General features: G+C 42.7%; 1 protein-coding gene across 5 annotated transcripts in view; it reads left to right on the top strand.

The window, feature by feature from the left end:
- Positions 1-18,670, top strand: part of LOC140425043 (tensin-3-like) — a 666,087-nt gene that overhangs the window by 420,732 nt on the left and 226,685 nt on the right. For 4 of the 5 annotated variants that reach the window (XM_072508833.1, XM_072508832.1, XM_072508835.1 and 1 more), the window contains 2 exons: positions 9,017-9,067; positions 17,805-17,927. In XM_072508833.1, the coding sequence (XP_072364934.1) occupies positions 9,017-9,067; positions 17,805-17,927 (174 nt within the window). The remainder of the gene's footprint in view (positions 1-9,016; positions 9,068-17,804; positions 17,928-18,670) is intronic. The other variant, XM_072508834.1, reaches the window with a different exon arrangement.

The following is an 18,670-nucleotide window of genomic DNA, read 5'->3' as shown; positions in this document are numbered from 1 at the left end:
TGTCCCAAAGTGTTTTTCAGCCATTTATGATGTCCTGTCACTGTTTTAAAGTAGGAAATGTGGCAATTTGTGGACAGCAAGGTCTATAATGGCTATAAGTAACTAAGTATAAAGAGGCAATAGTCCCAGATGACCACAGACTGCTTTCTCCTTTGAGGGGGAGAGCTGACTGGTGATGATTTAACCTGAGGATCACCAAACCTCAGGTGAGGGGCAAGTTTGAGAAGGTGTAGCCTTCATGAATAACCTCAGCTGGTACGGGAATTAAACCTACGCTGTTGGTCTCGCTCTGCATCACTAACCAACTGTCCAGCCAACTGAGCTAAACTCGTTTCAAGTTTTGTCACTTTGTAACATCCCAAGCCACATATTTGAGGAAGTACTTTCAGTATTTTGAGAATTTGTGCTACTAAAAACAAACATTATTTTGGTCGTAGTTTCTGTAGTTCACACTAGAGCAGAAAAGTGAGCTTTTGTTTCAGGGCAAAAAAAGTAAATTCTTAACTAGCTGCAAAATTCTGATCATTCTTTCAAGGCACACTGACGTGTGGAATGAAGCAATACCTTGTGCCAGAGCAGGAAAGTGTGGTTTGTTTGCTGCGCTTAACAGATGGTCAGTTTTGAGCATGCGTTGAACATGGGTAGAGATGAAAATAGTGAGGTAATTCGACTTTCAATTCAATGCAAACTTGAGGCTTTTAGGATACTAGAGACATCTGGCTTAATGGGTCAAATGGCCCTTTCTTGTCCTTCTCTTCTGTTATGATTTTTTTTTTAAAGGTACACCATATGAAGAATTGCACTAAACAATCTGTTTCAGTTGTGATGATGTTGTGTTTACTAATATCGCAATTCAAACTGAAGTCCAACTTCAGTGTAATTGTGTTTCGTCATTTCAAAAAAACAGTTTGATTACAGAAAATATGAGATGCCAAAATGTGCCTTTCAAATCACCTTGCAAGTAACTATCAAGTGGTATGCCAGAGTTTTGTAATCACTTCCCATTGCTCCAAAGCATGGGGACCAATTAGTATTCCGCCCAGTGGTGATCTCAAAAACGTAATTCAATTATGTCAGAAAGAAATGTCAGTAGCTACTGTAATCGTGACCACACTGAGACCAGCTGGGATGGCCTTATTGAGTCTTGATATTTCCTTGCACAAACTTGTATTGGTTTTATAAAATCACGATGTGGAGATGACGGCGTTGGACTAGGGTGAGCACAGTAAGAAGTCTTACAACACCAGGTTAAAGTCCAACAGGTTTGTTTCAAATCACTAGCTTTCGGAGTGCTGCTCCTTCCTCAGGTAGGTTCCAGAAACATATATATAGACTGTTATGGGCGAGGCGCTTTCAGAACCCCAAAATGTATCATGGAGTTCAACCAACCTCTCCTTTTAATGTATTTGTTGCTTTTCCTAGCACACGGCTTGTTCCCTAGTTGTGGGATTACAATTATGGACACGTGGGTTTTTAAACACAAAACACTGTTTATTCCATGAACTCAACTTAACATCTTAAATAAACATTGGATCTCTTAACACCCCTTACTTCAAAGATAACTCAGAAAATATTGCAACAGTAAATAGTTCCTTAAAATGTTCCTTCAAACTTCCAAGAGACTTAACACCTTTAAACAGTATCATATCACGTTAAAGGATATATATAATTTTCTGTAGAATGGCAGAGATATATTAGCTTGGTTGATTTCAGCTCCAGCACCTTGTTTTTTTCCTGAAGCTCTCTGGACACACACAGACACACACAACCTGCTTTCTCCAACTGCAAATCTAAACTGCAAAACTTGCAGCTCGCTGGAAACACACAGACACACCCCAAGCTGCTTTCCCAAACCTGGCTTTCTCCCTTCAAGCACTCACAGCAAACCCAAACTTCTCAAGCTGCTGTCTCAAACTGGCTTTCTACTTTTAAACTGCTCTCAGCAAAACCAGCCAGGCACTTTTTAAATTGCAAAAACCAAACTGCAAAATGGCTGAACTGAGCTAAGCCCCACCAACTCTATGATATCACTGTTTTCTTAAAGGTACATTGCTTAAACACCTAGTTCTTAAAGGCACTCTCGCATGACAAGACAAAGTCAAATATGCAAGATGATACTTTGAATGCGAGCATTTGCGGGTAATTAAGTCTTTACAGATCCAGAGAGAGGAGTAATCCCAGGTTAAAGAGGTGTGAATTATTTCAAGGCAGGAGAGTTGGTAGGATTTCACAAGCCTCGGCCAGATGGTGGGGGATGAATGTAATGTGACATGAATCCAAGGTCCCAGTTGAGGCCGTACTCATGTGTGTGGAACTTGGCTATAAGTTTCCCTCGGCGATTCTGCGTTGTCGTGAATCCTGAAGGCTGCCTTGGAGAACGCTTACCCAAAGATCAGAGGCTGAATGCCCTTGACTGCTGAAGTGTTCCCCGACTGGAAGGGAACATTCCTGCCTGGTGATTGTCGCCTCTGATCTTTGGGTAAGCGTTCTCCAAGGCAGCCTTCAGGACGCGCGACAACGCAGAATCGCCGAGCAGAAACTTATAGCCAAGTTCCGCACACATGAGTACGTCCTCAACCAGGACCTTGGATTCATGTTGCATTACATTCACACCCCACCATCTGGCCTGGGCTTGCGAAATCCTACCAACTGTCCTGGTTTGAAACAATTCACACATCTTTAACCTGGGATTACTCCTCTCTCTAGATCTGTAAAGACTTAATTACTTTCAAATGCTCGCATTCAAAGTATCGTCTTGCATATTTGACTTTGTCTTTATGTATGTTTCTGGAACCCACCTCTTTATTCACCTGAGGAAGGAGCAGTGCTCTGAAAGCTAGTGATTTGAAGCAAACCTGTTGGACTTTAACCTGGTGTTGTGAGACTTCTTACTGTTATAAAATCACATTTGCGGACACATGATTGGATGTTACAAATGAGAAAATATTGGTACTTAATATTCCTTTTAAGAACCTTCAGTTGTCCAGTTTTGAAAAGAGAACTTTTCGTATTTAGGAAATCTTACTGGTGGATGCAGGTACCATTTCTAATTTCACTATTACTAATTTCACTATTACTGTTGGATGCAGGTACCATTTCTAATTTCACTATTACTGTTGGATGCAGGTACCATTTCTAATTTCACTATTACTGTTGGATGCAGGTACCATTTCTAATTTCACTATTATTGCCAATATTTGAAATTTTCTATGGAAATCCATTGCCTCGAACCATCCTGCTTTCTGTAACCACTGCCAACTTCTTGGTGAATTGCATAAGTGATCATTCAAAATGAATATGCCTAGAAACTTATGGGTTATGGGGATAGGGTGGAGGTCTGGGCTTGGGTAGCGTGCTCTTTCCAAGAGCCGGTGCACACTCGATGGGCCGAATGGCCTCCTTCTGCACTGTAAATTGTATAAAATGAATGTACGTTGGCTGGTCATTCATGAAAGGGATCACAGTTAGCTTGTTTTGTCTTCAAACAATGCCCACACATGAGCATTTTTCAACAAGAGTTGGCAGAGTCCCACCTCGGCCACCGTGGTCACCTCCAGGGCCTGCTCGTTGAAGGAGGTGAGGATTCTCCAGTCCAGCACCCCACCGCCAGTCTGGGCCGTCTCCCACTGATAATGGGAGAGCTTTTCCTGAGGGGATACAGAGAGGGCATCGTTAGCCACATGCGCTGTTCACAGTTGTTGGGGGGTGGGGGGGAATTGTATGAAGAGAGGGTTGTGGTGGGTGGTTGCATGGGTGAATGGAGGGAGGGTTGAAGTTGGAGGGAACTTTGGGGTCGCCTGGGAGTTTGGATGCTCCCTTGTTTGGGGGGGTGGGTCTACTCATTCATGCTGCCCGGTGCAAGTCATTGACCTTCTTCCAGCACTGGAGGCCAGTCCTACTGGTCACACTGCCCAAGCTGACTGCTGCCACCTCGTCCCAGGCAGCACTGGCTGCCCTGAGGCTCACCCTCCGGGACCCTTGTGGCAACAGGACATCCCTCCTGGCCTCCAGTGCACCCTGGAGCGTCACTAGGTCAGCATCCCCGAATCTAGCGGCTGGTCTCCTCGGCACCATTGTTGGAGCTGAGTAAGTGCACCTTAAGTGCTGCTCAACCATTTTAGCAGGGGGCAGGCGAGCGCGGTCCGGGCGAATTTGCTGGCGAGCCTTTATTTGCAGCGAGAAGTCCTTGAGGCCTCGTTAAGTGGACCAATTAATATTGAATTGAGTTGCCGGCCTCACTGGGCTGAGCGTCGGGAAGCTCGCAGCAATTCCGCTTGCTGCAACAACACTAAACTTTTCCGGAGAATCACGCCCATTGTTTGTCAATATAATTTGTGGCACACCAGATGATGCCTTTGCCCATTGGATAATTGGACAAGCTCGGAAAAAGAGTTTAACGGAATTTCCAATTAGTGCTGTAATGTTAAATGGTCAGGTACTAATTGATGTCATTAAACGGTAATCCATGTGTCCAATCTGTTTCTGTTGTGCATCACGATATGGCAGATTAGTGGTAAAATATACATCAAACTTTTGTGTATAACAGAATGTTCCTATAAAAAGGCTGAAATCATGCTGTTACAATCTTCACAGCACACCAGCTGAACTATTTATTATTGGTTACAGTCCTAAAATAAAAGTTTAAAAAGAGCCATCAAAACAGTTTTGGATTATGTAAATCCAGATTTAAAGTTCGCAAATTCAGTACAAGTTTTTGTTCTGCTCTACGCAGTCCATGCCTACTCGCATTGGAGATTCTCTCTGGTAATGTTCATTATTTTATTGGATGCTTTACATCATCCTTAACATTGCAACATGAGTTATTGCAATGACACATTTTCTACCTAGAGTATTCACTACATGCACACAATTTTACAGTAATGATATGGTGTATATCAAACATATTCTGGATTGATTCCATTATGTAGTTTTCTTAATGCAGCAGGATATTTTTCAAAGTTATAGGAATAATAGTGAGTAAGTTCATAGTTAAAATGGATACCTTTGGCAGAGCAAATGATTTACTTTTCTTTTATGAATTGTGAAGTGCTAAAACTATGTGATTAACACAGTATGCCTAGTGTTTCGTCAGAAACATCCTGTGCAGCTTATTTGTTCTATAATGGATTTCCTGTTTGGAGAGAATTTTCTAAAAGGGACAAATTGAATGCAGCTGTCAAAAAATAAGTCTTACTCTCTTAACCATCGTCCAAATCAAAATATACTTTGTTTTTGATATAATATTTATTTTTCTGGCTTGTTCAGACTATCCAGTTCGAACAATTTGGCAACTGAGTTACTAAAGTCCTTGAAAATTAATAGTGGTTCCAGTATGTAATAAAAGTAACAGCTTCAGCAAACAAGAATCATTCTATTTTTATTCCATTTAGCGTGGGTGACAGTTATTGCATTGAAAACAAGTGTCTGTAGTACCTATTAAACCTTCAGGTGATGATTTGAGATATTTTCCCTTTTAAATATGCCATGCCATGTGACACTACGCACCTGTTTTTTTAATGGGAGCATACCACCATATGATTGTGCTATCAGAATACTAGTGAAGTAGGAAATGGTTCAGAAGGGTACTTGGCACAGAAGATGGCTGCCTGACACACAAGATGGAGACACAGAGAATAAAGCAGACATAACTGATGCCTGGAGCCCAGCAGGGTGCCAGTGGGACAGATAGGAACAGATCCAGGACAAAGGGAGCCAGACAGGAAGATTAAGAAATACATAAATGCAGGACACCACTTGAATAAAGCTGACTTTAGTCAAGGTGTACACAATGATATGCTAATACGAATGTCTTGGGCCATTTCCGAAAACAAAGGGACAATTGATACTGCTTTCCTGCTGCTACCTGTAACCTGTAAAACCTCTTTAACTATAACCATGTGTAAATGGCAAAACGCTTACAAATAGCGATGTACAATCGATAAAATGTTTAAAGATAACAAGGTGATAATTGTTTTGTCTCTGGGCTCATTGTGAACCCAAAGTATAAAATGAATGACTGCCATTCAAACCACGAGAAAGGATGGCTACCGTACCGCGGGGTACGTACGCTTTCTCCCGAAGCTTCGTGTAACAATAAACTGCACTGATTGAACACAGCAAGTCTGACTCCCGAAGTGGGTGATTTTCCCACAACACTAGGTTGCAAACAGATAAAACAAGACTTGTTTATAATGCTTCCCAAATGTTGTTTGTCAATCATTTCTTCAGTAACTGAAATTTTGAATGCCCAAAATAAGAGTGACTACTTACCTGTGCTTCAGCTTTCAAATGAAAATTGTACTTTGAAGCCAGCACATCTACATATAAATTATATGTAAGGCAAATGACATGGTAATGATTAAATTACATAAAGCTTGGGAATTAATATCCCGAGAAATGGTTAAATGTTATGAAAGCTAAAGAATTCTGGGGTTTTGGGTTCCTGGGAAAGAATGAGTTCAAGTGAGAGACTGAACCATGAGTCTTTATTTTGTCATTCTGAGAATATGGGCTAATGCGCAGTCAATTCCAGCCCCACTCGTCCCGGAGTCACAACACCAGTGAATTAACCTGAAGTCTTTGGCCCTTGGCAGTCCAGTAATTACAGTCACTGGGTCTGTAAATGTAAACACTCTCTGTTTATTTATAACAAGAAATATAATCAAATATGCAGTTGGTTAACTGTTAACTAATCCCTAACTCCTACTTTAAACTGCCTCCCACTTTCTCTCCAATACACACACACACACACACATGACAGACAAACACAGAGGGGTGGAAAAGGGTAAAATAAAAACTTCACTGAAAGGGAAAAGAGTCTCTGATTCAGATGATGATTCTTAGCATACTTTCTTCACAGTAAGCTTGCAGATCTTCAGCCTGTACTAGTCTGCACTGTAGGTTAATTCAGTCAGCTTTTCTGCAATTTAGGAATACAGTACTCGCAACTATCCTGGAGACTCTTTGTTTCATCAAAATTTACTTTCGGTTTGTGGTTTGCCTTCAGGCTTTTGTAGTTTCATGAACACAGCGTCTACAGGTGACTGGAGAGGGAGATAAATCCCTCACAGCAGGCTTTCTGGAGAGACTTGGCTGGATATTTCTGGAGAGAATTACCTGGTCTGTTCACCGTGCTGCCAGAGTCGAAACTGAAAACCTCGGGTCTCTTGAGAACCATTTCAATGGGATAAGATCTAATCACCACCTGTTACCAGGCAGAACGTTTTGGGACTATTCATTGGCCACCAGCCACATCAATCAAACTGAGTTCCAGCCCATCTCTCTCATTGGTGTCAGCCAGTTTAAACTCCAGTTTAGACTAGGACAATGAACTTTCCTGATTCTGGATTCTTCTGCTTGAAATAAAGTCACAGCTGCTTGCCGTAAAGACACGTGTCCATTAATCATCCATGGATCAAAAATGTAATGGCAAAAATAAAAGAAAGGGGAAATAAGGAAATAAACTGGAAGGACCTTTGCAATGCTTGGAGATTACAAGAAACTGGAGCAGATGAGATATGTTGCCTTTAAGTAAGAGCAAGCAAGTCACAGGGCAGTGAGAAAAGGATTGCCTTTGACATTGAGGGTGAGGGAATTGTTTTTTTCCTGTGATGAACTCTCGCTGTTTTTAAATTTATTTTTTGACGGGATTTGGGTGTTGCTGTCAAGACCAGCATTTATTGCCCATCCCTAATTACCCCTGATAAGGTGGTGATGAGCCATTATCTTAAACTACTGAAATCCATGCTGTGTCGTTACACCCAGAGTCCTGTTAGCAAGGAAGATCCAGGAGTTTCCGTTCTCCGTAACAATGAAGGGACCTCAATATAGTTCCAAATCAAAATGGTGAGTGGCTTGGAGGGGAACCTGTAAATGGGAGAATTCCTATGCATCTACTGCTCTTGTCCTTCCATGTGGCAGACATCACAGATATGGAAGGTGCTGTCGAAGGATCCTTGGTGAGTTGCTGCAGTACATCTTGTAAATGGTACAGGCTGCTGCCACTGTGTGTCAGTGGTGGAGAGAGTGAATGTTCAAGCTGGTGGATGAGGTGACATTTAAGAATGATGCGTAGTCTGACTGGTGGCAGACTCCTTGAGTGTTGTTTGAGCTGCACCCATTCAGGCAAGTGGAGAATATTCCACCACACTCCTGACCTGTGCCTTTTTAGATGGTATTCAGGCTTTGAGATTTAGGAGGTGAGTTATCCACTGCAGAATCTCCAGCCTCGGACCTGCTCTTGTAACCACTGTATTTATATGACTGGTCTAGTTCATTTTCTGGTCAATGATAACTCCCCAGGATGATGATAGTCGGGGATTCAGTGATGGTAATGCTGAGGGAAGAGATTTAACGATGGGAATCCTACTGTGAGCCTCCCCTGCATAATAAGTGAGGTAATTTGGACATTCTAAATTCTCCCTCTGTGTACCCGAACAGGTGCCGGAATGTGGTGACTAGGGGCTTTTTACAGTAACTTCATTGCAGTGTTAATGTAAGCCTACTTGTGGCAATAAAGATTATTATAAGATTCTAAGATGACTCCCGACCTTGAAAAATATGTTGGGGCTTACAGTGGATTTAGGAATCCTGGCCAATGCTGTCTGAAAGAACTCCTGTTTTATAGCAGCCTATTTGTAGATTACTGACAAGATGTACATGTCACATTTTGTCAAAGGATTTGGAGAATTCTAAAGTAATGGGTTCCAAAGTGTTCACCAGGAGAATGGCTATGGTAAAAACCCTACTAAATATCATGGATTAAACCAGAACTTTCAAGATTATGAAGATCTTTCAATTAACTGTTATTTCCATTAATTTAGAACTGTCCGGCATGAAGAATAATAGTTTAAAGAGTAAACTTGATGAATGGCAACCAGAAAAATTAAGCCTTCTTCCCAAATCATCATATTGTTCAATGGTCTTCACACTTGAACTTTTCGCAACTTTAATGGTTACAAGTGCTGATAAAATATTATCACAGTCCTTGATTTATTGAGTCCTTTGCTCTCTGCAGGTATTCAACCTTTCCGAAAGGAGGTATGACCTCGCCAAGCTTAATTCTAAGGTACAGAATTGCTTAAATCGTCCAAAACCTTCATTTCCATCCTGTACTGATTAATGCAGCTGTTTACTAATTAAAATATACAATCACTTATTTTTCCTGTCTTCCTTTATGTTTTTTGATTTACCCAACGCTGCACCCTGTCTGCTGAACCTTCTGTTTATCCAGTTTGAGAACCAGATCTTAAAAAGTTAAAGGCTTGTTTAGAAGAATGAGCGGTGACCATGTTGAGACATATGGGATTCTCAGGGGACTTGATAGGTTGTTTCCCCTTGTGGGAGATCCTAGGACCAGAGGGCATAATCTCAGAGTAAGGGGTTGCCCATTTAAGACACAGGTGAGGAATTTCTTCTCTCAAAGGGTAGTGAATCTGTGGAATTCTTTCCTACAGAGGGCCATAGAGGCTGGGCCATTAAGTATGTTCAAGGTTGACTTCCAGTGGTGACCATTGAGTGAATGGTCATACATAAGGTAGCTCCTGCCCGAGGACTGGTTCTTTGGCCCTCCATGCCTGTTTTGCGGGAGTTGTGCAGGTGGAAAAGTGAGAATAGTGAAGAACTAGGATTTCTCCTCTGGTGGGTGATGTTGAAGAGTTACCAGACGAGTGTGTCATGCACAGGGCATCCTTCAAATCAGGAGGACGCGCGTGGCGCAGGAGGGGAAAAGATGGCTGACGAGCCTGTGGCATCGTTGCCCGCAAAGTGGTCGACGGAGCAGTTGGTTGAGTTCCATTCGGTCAAATTTTAAAAACAAAGGCGTCACTGAGGACCTTGCGAGAGTGGTAGAGGCAATTTGGGCTGCCCAGGAGAGGGTGGAACAGTAACCAGAGATTAGGAATGCATCGATTCAGAAGATGGAGGAGATGGTTCCTGACCACAAAGATCGATCGGATTGTCTCTTTGGAGACAAAAATGTTGACGATGTCGGAGAGGCAAAATAAGTTGAAGGCTAAGATCAACAATCTGGAGAACCGCTCATGGAGGCAGAATTTGAGGATCGTGGGGCTGCCCAAAGGCATTGAGGGGATGAGAACCATGGAATATATGACCAATATGTTCAAGCTGTTCATGGGGAAGATGGTCTTTGACTGCCTTCCTGAGTGAACCGGGCCCATTGGTCATTAAGGAAGAAGCCAAGAGCTGGGGAACCACCACGGACAATTATTGTACTGCTCCATTAATATTTGGACAAGGAAAAGATCCTGAAGTCGGCAAAGGAGACCCATGAATGCAGCTGGGAAGGCCATACTGTCCGTATCCAGTACTTGCGAGCGGAGCTGGCTAAAAGAAGAGCTGTGTTCAACAAGGCCAAGGCTGCTCTTTTTAGGAGCAAGGTGCGATTTGGCATGATGTACCTGACTCGCTTGTGGGTCACGCATGGGGGAAGAGAACACTTTCGACACACCGGAGTAGGCAATCAACTTTATAAAGGACCATGGACTGGGGACACTTGAGGATTCTGAGTGGGTTCACCTGAACAGTTGAGCGATGGCTTTATACTCAGCGGGGTGAGGGCTTGTTTGTTTTTGGCTGCTGCTGTTTTCTGTTCACTTTGTGCTTTGAATGTATAGTTTTATAATATCTGCCACCCTGCGTGTGGCGTATAGGTATTGGGGATATTAAAACATTTGTTAGGTGTGCTGGGGTGCATGCTGTGGGAGGTGGCGTGGGATAAAGGAGTTTGGAGGTGCGAGATTGAAGTAGGGTGTGACGGGGCGGTGGGGGGAGTATGTGAGTCTTTTTATTGATAAAGATTGTTTTCAGCCTCGGGTCAGGGTCACTCTGCTAGCAGAAATGCTGGTTAACGAAATGAAGTGGGGGAAAAGCCGCAGCTGGCTATTTGGGAGGGGGGGGGGATGTTATTTTTCCAGTTTTCTTTGTTTTTTGTTTGGGTTGGGATAGTGAGTCAGGGGCGGTTGGGTTTTCTTTGTTTGGGATTGGGAGCTAGGAGTGGGTTGCTGATGTTGAAGGTTTCTTTATGGAGTCATTGGATGGAGGGGAGTGGCGGTGGCTATCTTGGGTAGCCAAGGAGCGGGATGATGTAGGGACGTGGAGGGGTCCATTAGGATTCAGGTATGGCTGATCAAGGTGGGGGAGAGGGGGTCTGGAGCCCCCCCCCCCTGGACCAGGCTGGTCTCATGGAATGTGAATGAGCCGATTAAAAGGTCTCAAGTGTTCGCCCATTTAAAAAGTTTGAAGGCAGACGTGGTATTTCTCTTGGAGACTTACCTGAGGGTTAAGGACAAAATGACATTGAGGAAAGGGTAGGTGAAGCAAGTGTTCTATTCGGGGTTGGATATGAAGACGACAGGGGCTGCGGTGCTTATCAACAAGCGGGTGGCTTTTTTGGCGAGTATTATAATAGGGGATTCAGAGGGAAGATACGTGGTGGTGAGTGGAAGGCTGGAGGGAGCTCCTGCGGTGTTAGTGAATGTGTATGCTCCTAACTGGGATTACGTGTAATTTATGAAGAAAGTGTTGACGAGGGTTCCAGATTTGGATACACATCGGTTTATTCTGGGGGTGTTTTTATTGTGTGCTTGACCTTAGGTTGGATATGTCGTGCCCCAAATTCCTGAAGGTATCAGGGTGGCGAAGATGATTGGGTTCATGGAGCAGAGGGGGATGTGGACCCGTGGAGGTTTGCGCACCCGGGAGCAAAGGAATTTTCCTTTTTTTCACACATACACTGAGTGTATTCCCGTATCGATTTTTTTGTTGTTATGGACAAGGCATTGCTGTTTGGTGTGATGGGATCGGAATACTTTTTAAAAAATAAATAAATTGAGTACCCAATTAATTTTTTTCAAATTAAGGGGCAATTTAGTGTGGCCAACCCACCAAACTTGCAGTGACTTCGGAATACTAGGCAACTATTATTTCAGACCATGCACTGCATTTTGTGGATCAGTGCGTGGAGAAAAGGGGCATCCAATGACCCCAGTGGAAGCTGGATGTGGCACTGTGGGTGGAGAAGAGGGCATGTGAGAGGATTGGGGCGGCTATAAGCACATATGTCAATTTTAATAAAAATGAGGTCTTCACCACGATGTTTTGGGAGGCGTTGAAGGCGGTAATGAGGGGGAAGCATATCTCAATCAAGGCACATAGGGAGAAAGTGGAGAGGATGGAAAGACAGGAGTTGGTGGAGGCCACTTTGGCAGTAGATCAGCATTACTCAGTCACCCCAGAGGAGGGATTGGTGAAGGGGAGGAAGAAGCTCCAGATGGAATTTGAGACTGTTGTTGACGAGGAAGGCAGTGGGTCAGTTACGTCCGGTGCGGGCGGCGTTTTATGAACATGGGGAGAAGGCCATTAGGTTACTGGCTCACCAGCTGAGATGGCAGGATGCTTTGAAGGAGATTGGGCAGATAAAGGACACTGGGGGCAGGGTGGTCTCTGACCCAGGTATGGTGAATGGGCTGTTTGAGATCTTTTACTGGGGATTGTGCAGGTCGGAGCCCCTGGGCGAGGACTCGGACATGAAACAGTTTTTGGATAGCTTGGATTTCCTGGTGGTGGAGGAGGGGAAAGTGCAGGGGCTGGGTGCCCACATGGGCTGGTGGAGGCGATAACGTGCACTGCGTTCAATGCAGCCTGGGAAGGCTCCGGGCGAGGACTGATTCCCAGTGGAATTTTATTAAAAGTTTAAGACCGAGTTGGGGTCTCATTTTTTTTTCCTGTTTTTTAAATAATTTTAGAGTAGCCAATTATTTTTCTTATTCCAATTAAGGGGCAATTTAGCATGTCCAATCCACCTAACCTGCACATCTTTGGGTTGTGGTGGTGAAACCCACGCAGACATGGGGAGACCGTGCAAACTCCACACGGACAGTGACCCAGGGTCGGGATTCGAACACGGGTCCTCAGCGCCACAGTCCCAATGCTAGCCACTGCGCCACATGCCGCCCTGAGTTGGGGCCTCATCTAATTGAAATGATTAACAACTCGTTAACTGGGGGGGAACTGTCACCCACGTTGGCGCAAGCTTTGATTTCTCTCATTTGAAAAAGGAAAAGAATCCATAGGAGTGTGGTTCGTATCGGCCATTATCTCTGTAAAATATGGGTGCGCAGTTGTTGGCCAAGGTATTGGCAACGGGCCTGGAGGATTGTGTGCTGGGTGTGATAGCTGAGGATCAGATGGAGTTCGTGAAGAGGAGACCGTTATCGTCCAATATTAGGAGTTTTTAAAAATGTGGCGAGGATGCCACCGATGGGTCAGGAGACGAGGTGATAATCCCCATGGTGCATAGAAAGCATTTGATTGGTTTGAGTGGCAGTACCTTCTTGAAGTACAGGGCTGATTAGGTTTTGGATCAGGGTATATTGTTGGATTAGGTTGTTGTGCAGAACCCCAATAGTGAGTGTTCGCACCAATGCAATGGGTTTGGGCTGTTTTTGTTTACACAGGGGAACAAGGCAGGGATGTCTTTAAGATAGATGTAGATAGGTTCTTGATTAATAGGGGGATCAGAGGTTATGGGCAGAAGGCAGGAGAATGGGGTTGAGAAAAATATCAGCCATGATTGACTGGCGGAGCAGACTCGATGGGCTGAGTGGCCTAATTCTGCTCCAATGTCTTATGGTCTGATGTCCAGTTTCTCTATTGCTTCTTGAATTGGCGATTGCACCATTGACGATGTCGTTTAGGGCATTGATGGAGTGGAAGAGGGGTGAATGAGGATTTAAAGAGTTGGAATGTTCAGCCGCTATCATTGGCAGGACGTGTCCAAACCATGAAAATGACAATCCTTCCGATTTTTAATTTATTTTCCAGACTCTCCTGATTTTCCTGCCTAAATTCCTTTTTGGGAGGGTAAATAGGATAATTTCGGCCTTGACAGATAAGGGGCCACAGACACAGCTAGCATTTTTGCAGAGGGACAGGCGGTCGGGAGGTTGGCGTTGCTGAATTTGATGAATTATTGTTGGTTGGCGAATGTGGAGAAGGTTTGGAAATGGGTCCTGGAGGAAGGGCCTGTCTGGGGATGGCTGGAGAAGGCTTTGTGTATAGGGACAAGTCTGAGGACACCGGTGTTGGCTCTGTTTCTGTTCTCGCCGGCCAAATACTCTGATGGTGGTTGCATCGTTAAGAGTTTGGAATCAGTTTCGGCACCATTTTAAGCTGGAGGGCGTGTCGTTGTGGGGACCGATTTGTGGAAATCATAGATTAATTCCAGCAGGATTGGATTCAACATTCAGGGCTTGGGAACTGGAGGGGATAGGGTTTAGGGACTTGTTTGTTGAAGGTAGATTTGCAGAGCTGGGGGAACTGGTAGAGAAGGGAGAATGGGTTCTGGCACTTGCAGATTCGGAATTTCGTGAGGAAGGAGCAGTTTATTGGTAGAAAAATTAGTATCTGAGGATGAGATAGGGGAGGGCAAAATGTCTTGGGAAGTTAATGGAGAGGGAGAAGGCTTCAATGGAGGAGCTAAAGAGGAACTGGGAGGAGGAGTTTGGTGGTGCATTTGAGGGGGGAATTTGGAGTGAGGCCTTGCATAGGATAAACTCGACCTCCTCATGTGTGAGATATAGTTTAATCAAATTTAAAATGATGCATAGAGTTCAAATGACAAAGACGCGTATGAATGTTTTTTTTCCGGAGGTGGAGAACAGATGCGAGCGGCGTTTAAGGGGGCCGACAAACCACATGCACATCTGGCTGATATCGGTGGGATTTTGAGAGTCTTTTTCGCGGACGATATCGGAGATCTTGGGCAGAAGGTGGCGATATTTGGAGTATCGGAAGATCTGGGAATTCAGGAGGGGAGAGAGACCAACGTGTTGACCTTTGACTCCCTGATAGCCTGGAGGAGGATCCTGTTAGGGTAGCGGGGTCTGGAACCATCAAGGGCAGCAGCTGGGGGGGGGGGGGGGGGGGGCGAGTGACCTGGCGGAATTTATACATCTGGAGAAGATAAAGTTTGCCATTCGGGGATCAGAGGAAGGGTTCTTGGTAAGCATCAGTGGGGGTGGTTGTTTATGGTTTATATTATAGTTGTAAGGCGGGGCATGTGGGGTGATACAGTGAAGGGGATGTTTATAATAAAAAAAGTATTATGTTGGATTGAATGTTGTGTTTTGTATATAAAATGAAAATGTCCTGATTAAAAATATTTTTTAAAAAGTATGTTCAAGGTCGAGATAGTCAGATTTTTAATCAGTCAGGGAATCTAGGTTTATGTGGGGATAAAGCGGTAAAGTGGAATTGGGGATTATCACATCAGATCAGTCATGATCTCTTGAATGGTGGAGCAGACCCAATGGGTCGAAGGGCCTACATCTGCTCCTACCTTTTTTGGTCTTATGATTAAAATGAGGGGGAGAGCTCTAATCCTTTGTTAAAATGCAAGAACGTGTCATCCAGAAAGAAACAATCTTTTCCCATCTTTAGTTTAATAAAAACTTCTTAATTAATTAAAATATACCTTGCCAAGAAATATTGCCATGATTTAGCAGTAATGATGGCTGTTTTTTATCTGCCCTGCTCCAAAATGGGGACAGTGCAAAGGAAAATTAATGTTAATAATTTGTTCCCATTTTGCCCCGGGGCAGAACTACATTCTTATGTTCCCCCATGGAATTTTGGTGTCTGCAATTGACAGAGCCCGAGAAGCATGCACCACCTGAATTTTCATGCAAGTGGAAACCAAATAAATTTCAGTGCATTTTTCTTGATATGGTGGTGGATGCAATTCAGGTCAAACTGCCCCTGTAAAATATGGCATGATTGACTCCTAACCCACTGTTCAGGCTCAATCAGTCTTAACAGGCAAGCTGATATTGTAAAGTTAGGTCTTCATATTTGATTTTGAATTATTCAGCAGCTTTAGAATGCTCAGTTTATTTTACACTTCATGATGCACACCTTTTTATTGCTGTGTCACTTACGCCTCACCTCGACTCTTTTGCATGATGGTGTATTTGGAGGCAGACCACAGCAAAACATGCAAGCCTCCGATGTAAGCCACAGTCGAACTGGCATTCTTTATGGCTACATTTGTGCTTCCACTCCTTTATCAACTACTTCCACATTGTTGCCAGCCTCTATCCTCTCCCTGAGAAGCAGGCTGTTCACAGTATCTGACATGCAACTTGGGATGCTCCTGCTAACCTGAGCCATGCCACAAATTGATTCACAGAGGACAGTGCCTTTAAATTAACATGAAGACCACCAACACAAAATCACAATTTTTTGTGCACAAATCTTTAATTAATAAAGTAGCAGTTGATCAGAAGGTAGCCAGTTCAAGATTTTGCCCCTGAACTTCCTGTTCTTGATGGTATGTGCCTCCTGCACGATGATAATGGTCCAGGGAAAGATGAAATACTTACGATATTGGCTTTGCAGCGTATACCTCGTGCTTCACTCTTCCGGGACCCAAACAACATGGCTAGGAAAATGTTTGGTCCCGAATGTAAGGATATTTTTTGTATGAAAGGCGGCATGCTGATTATGCACACTATTACTTTAATTAGGTCTTTGATTCTTTGACCGCTGCAGTCCTTGCGATTTTTAATGTGGATCATGTTCTCTGAAGGACATATGTCTGCTGCACGAATGGGTTCTCATGGATGGGGAAAACGGAGCTGCACATCATGCTTCAAGTTATTTCATTGTTTTCATTCTCATTGGTGACTGAAAGAGGACATTTTTAAGTGTTAATCCCAAAGAGGAGAATGTGTGTCATGTTGTTAAAGAAATACAAGAAATGTAGGAACTAGAAAGGCCTCCGAGTCGCTGCAAAACTTATATTTAGACTGACCTCAGCTTTCCATTTGTGCTTTCTCACATATCACTCAATTCCCTTCTTTCTCCAAAAATGCATCTGTTTATTTATACTATTTGTTCTAATGATCTTTCACAGTTACGTTCTCCATGTGGCTGTTAACCCTGATGTTAATTCTTTTATTTATTGCCTACTTTCTGTTTTGAAATTGTTCATAATTTTTGATCCCTTCAGCCCTGTGAACAGTTTTGTTTTGAATCAGCCTTAGTAATTCCCTTTAAGACTGCTATAAGTCACCTCAATTTTTATACTTGTTTTTCAAAATGGCCCAACATCTTCAACCTTTCATCAGAATTTTAATAGTTCCCTTGTCACAGTGACTTTTACCCTTTTCATTTTGAAGAATTTGAGAAATTTCCGTTCTTTTCAATGGGTGATCAAGTTGGTTAAAACCACATGTTTTAGGAATTTCCATTACTTTCATTGGGGATTTATGGTCAATTTTTCCATTTCAGATGGAAAACTTATGTCAATCCAAATGGGGTTATACATTAAAATAATCTTTTCTTATCCCAAAAGGCTTTTTTTTTTAAAAAGCTGTGATTTTATTGAAATTCATGGTTCTAGTTGCAAACTGATGAAGAGGAAAAAATGCATTTATCTTTCTTATTTATTACTTCGTACTTGGAAGTAATTCTTTTATATGTATTCCAAATGGTGATAAAATGCAATCTTGCGATTGTATTATTCATATTGTCCCAGAATATTTAAAAGTGTTATTGTTCTGCAAACATTCCATGTTAAACTACCAGTTCTCCTGTGACCACCAGTTTTATGGTTAATTAACGAATATGAACTTTTGTTTTTACTCATTTGAGATTCGATTCTTTAAATTTTCTTGGCATTTTAATGAAGTGTTGCTTTAAAACAAGGCCTGCAATTTTAATGAGTGCTTTACCAGATGTCTGTTGTTAACCCTTGAAAAAATAAAATTTGCTTCATGTTTCAGGTGATGGATGTCGGTTGGCCTGACCTTCACGCGCCACCACTGGATAAAATGTGTACCATATGCAAATCAATGGAGACATGGCTAAACAGTGACCCACTTCATGTGGTGGTTATCCATTGCAGGGTAAGCATATTCCAGGCTATTACTGAACTTTTACTTTTAAGTCTGTTTGGTTGATATGTAATCATTTTGTTTTATCAAAGTTTATCTTGTCTGATTTTTGAACACCGAAGAAATTTTGCTGCTTTCAAAATCGACATTTCCTATCATGCCGCCGAAATTATTTTCCAGTATTTTTTTAAATTGGAAATATCACTCAAAATTATAAGCATGCCTGTTTTGAAAATCGAAAAAGACCTGTCAATACTGAAGCCATATATATGAGCTAAGGGTTATTAGTGTTGTGGAGAGGATTTGTTTTGACTTTCTGTTAACTGCTCCAAGCTCAAATGCAGCATGGCTGGATGCAGAGTAGGTTTTGCTAACACAATTTTACCAGTATTTCCTCAGTTCCAAACTGAAAAAAGCACTTCCCTTCTCAGACCAGCCATTCTTGTGACCACTTTGAGTGAGATTACAAACTTAGTATCAGCTTGTGCTGCGAACCTGTAGCTACAAAAACTGATTTGAGATAACAAGATCTTATTTCTTGTTGGATCTTTACAGATTCCAGAGAGAGAGAGAGAAAGTGTAATTCATCACTGTGCTTCCATCAAAGCAAAGTCTCAGAGAGGAAAGAATAACTGCTTTCACCCTAATGTATCACCTAGCCCGAGCACAAATTTAAATTAAGCATTTAACTCATTTGTATACAATTTCCTATCATGCCACAGAAATTATTTTTATTTACTGAACTCAGCTTGACC

This window comes from Scyliorhinus torazame, chromosome 6, assembly GCF_047496885.1.
Source record: "Scyliorhinus torazame isolate Kashiwa2021f chromosome 6, sScyTor2.1, whole genome shotgun sequence".
Lineage (NCBI taxonomy): Eukaryota > Metazoa > Chordata > Chondrichthyes > Carcharhiniformes > Scyliorhinidae > Scyliorhinus > Scyliorhinus torazame.
Note: the sequence above shows the minus strand (reverse complement) of the source record. Positions and strands in the feature narration are given on the sequence as shown.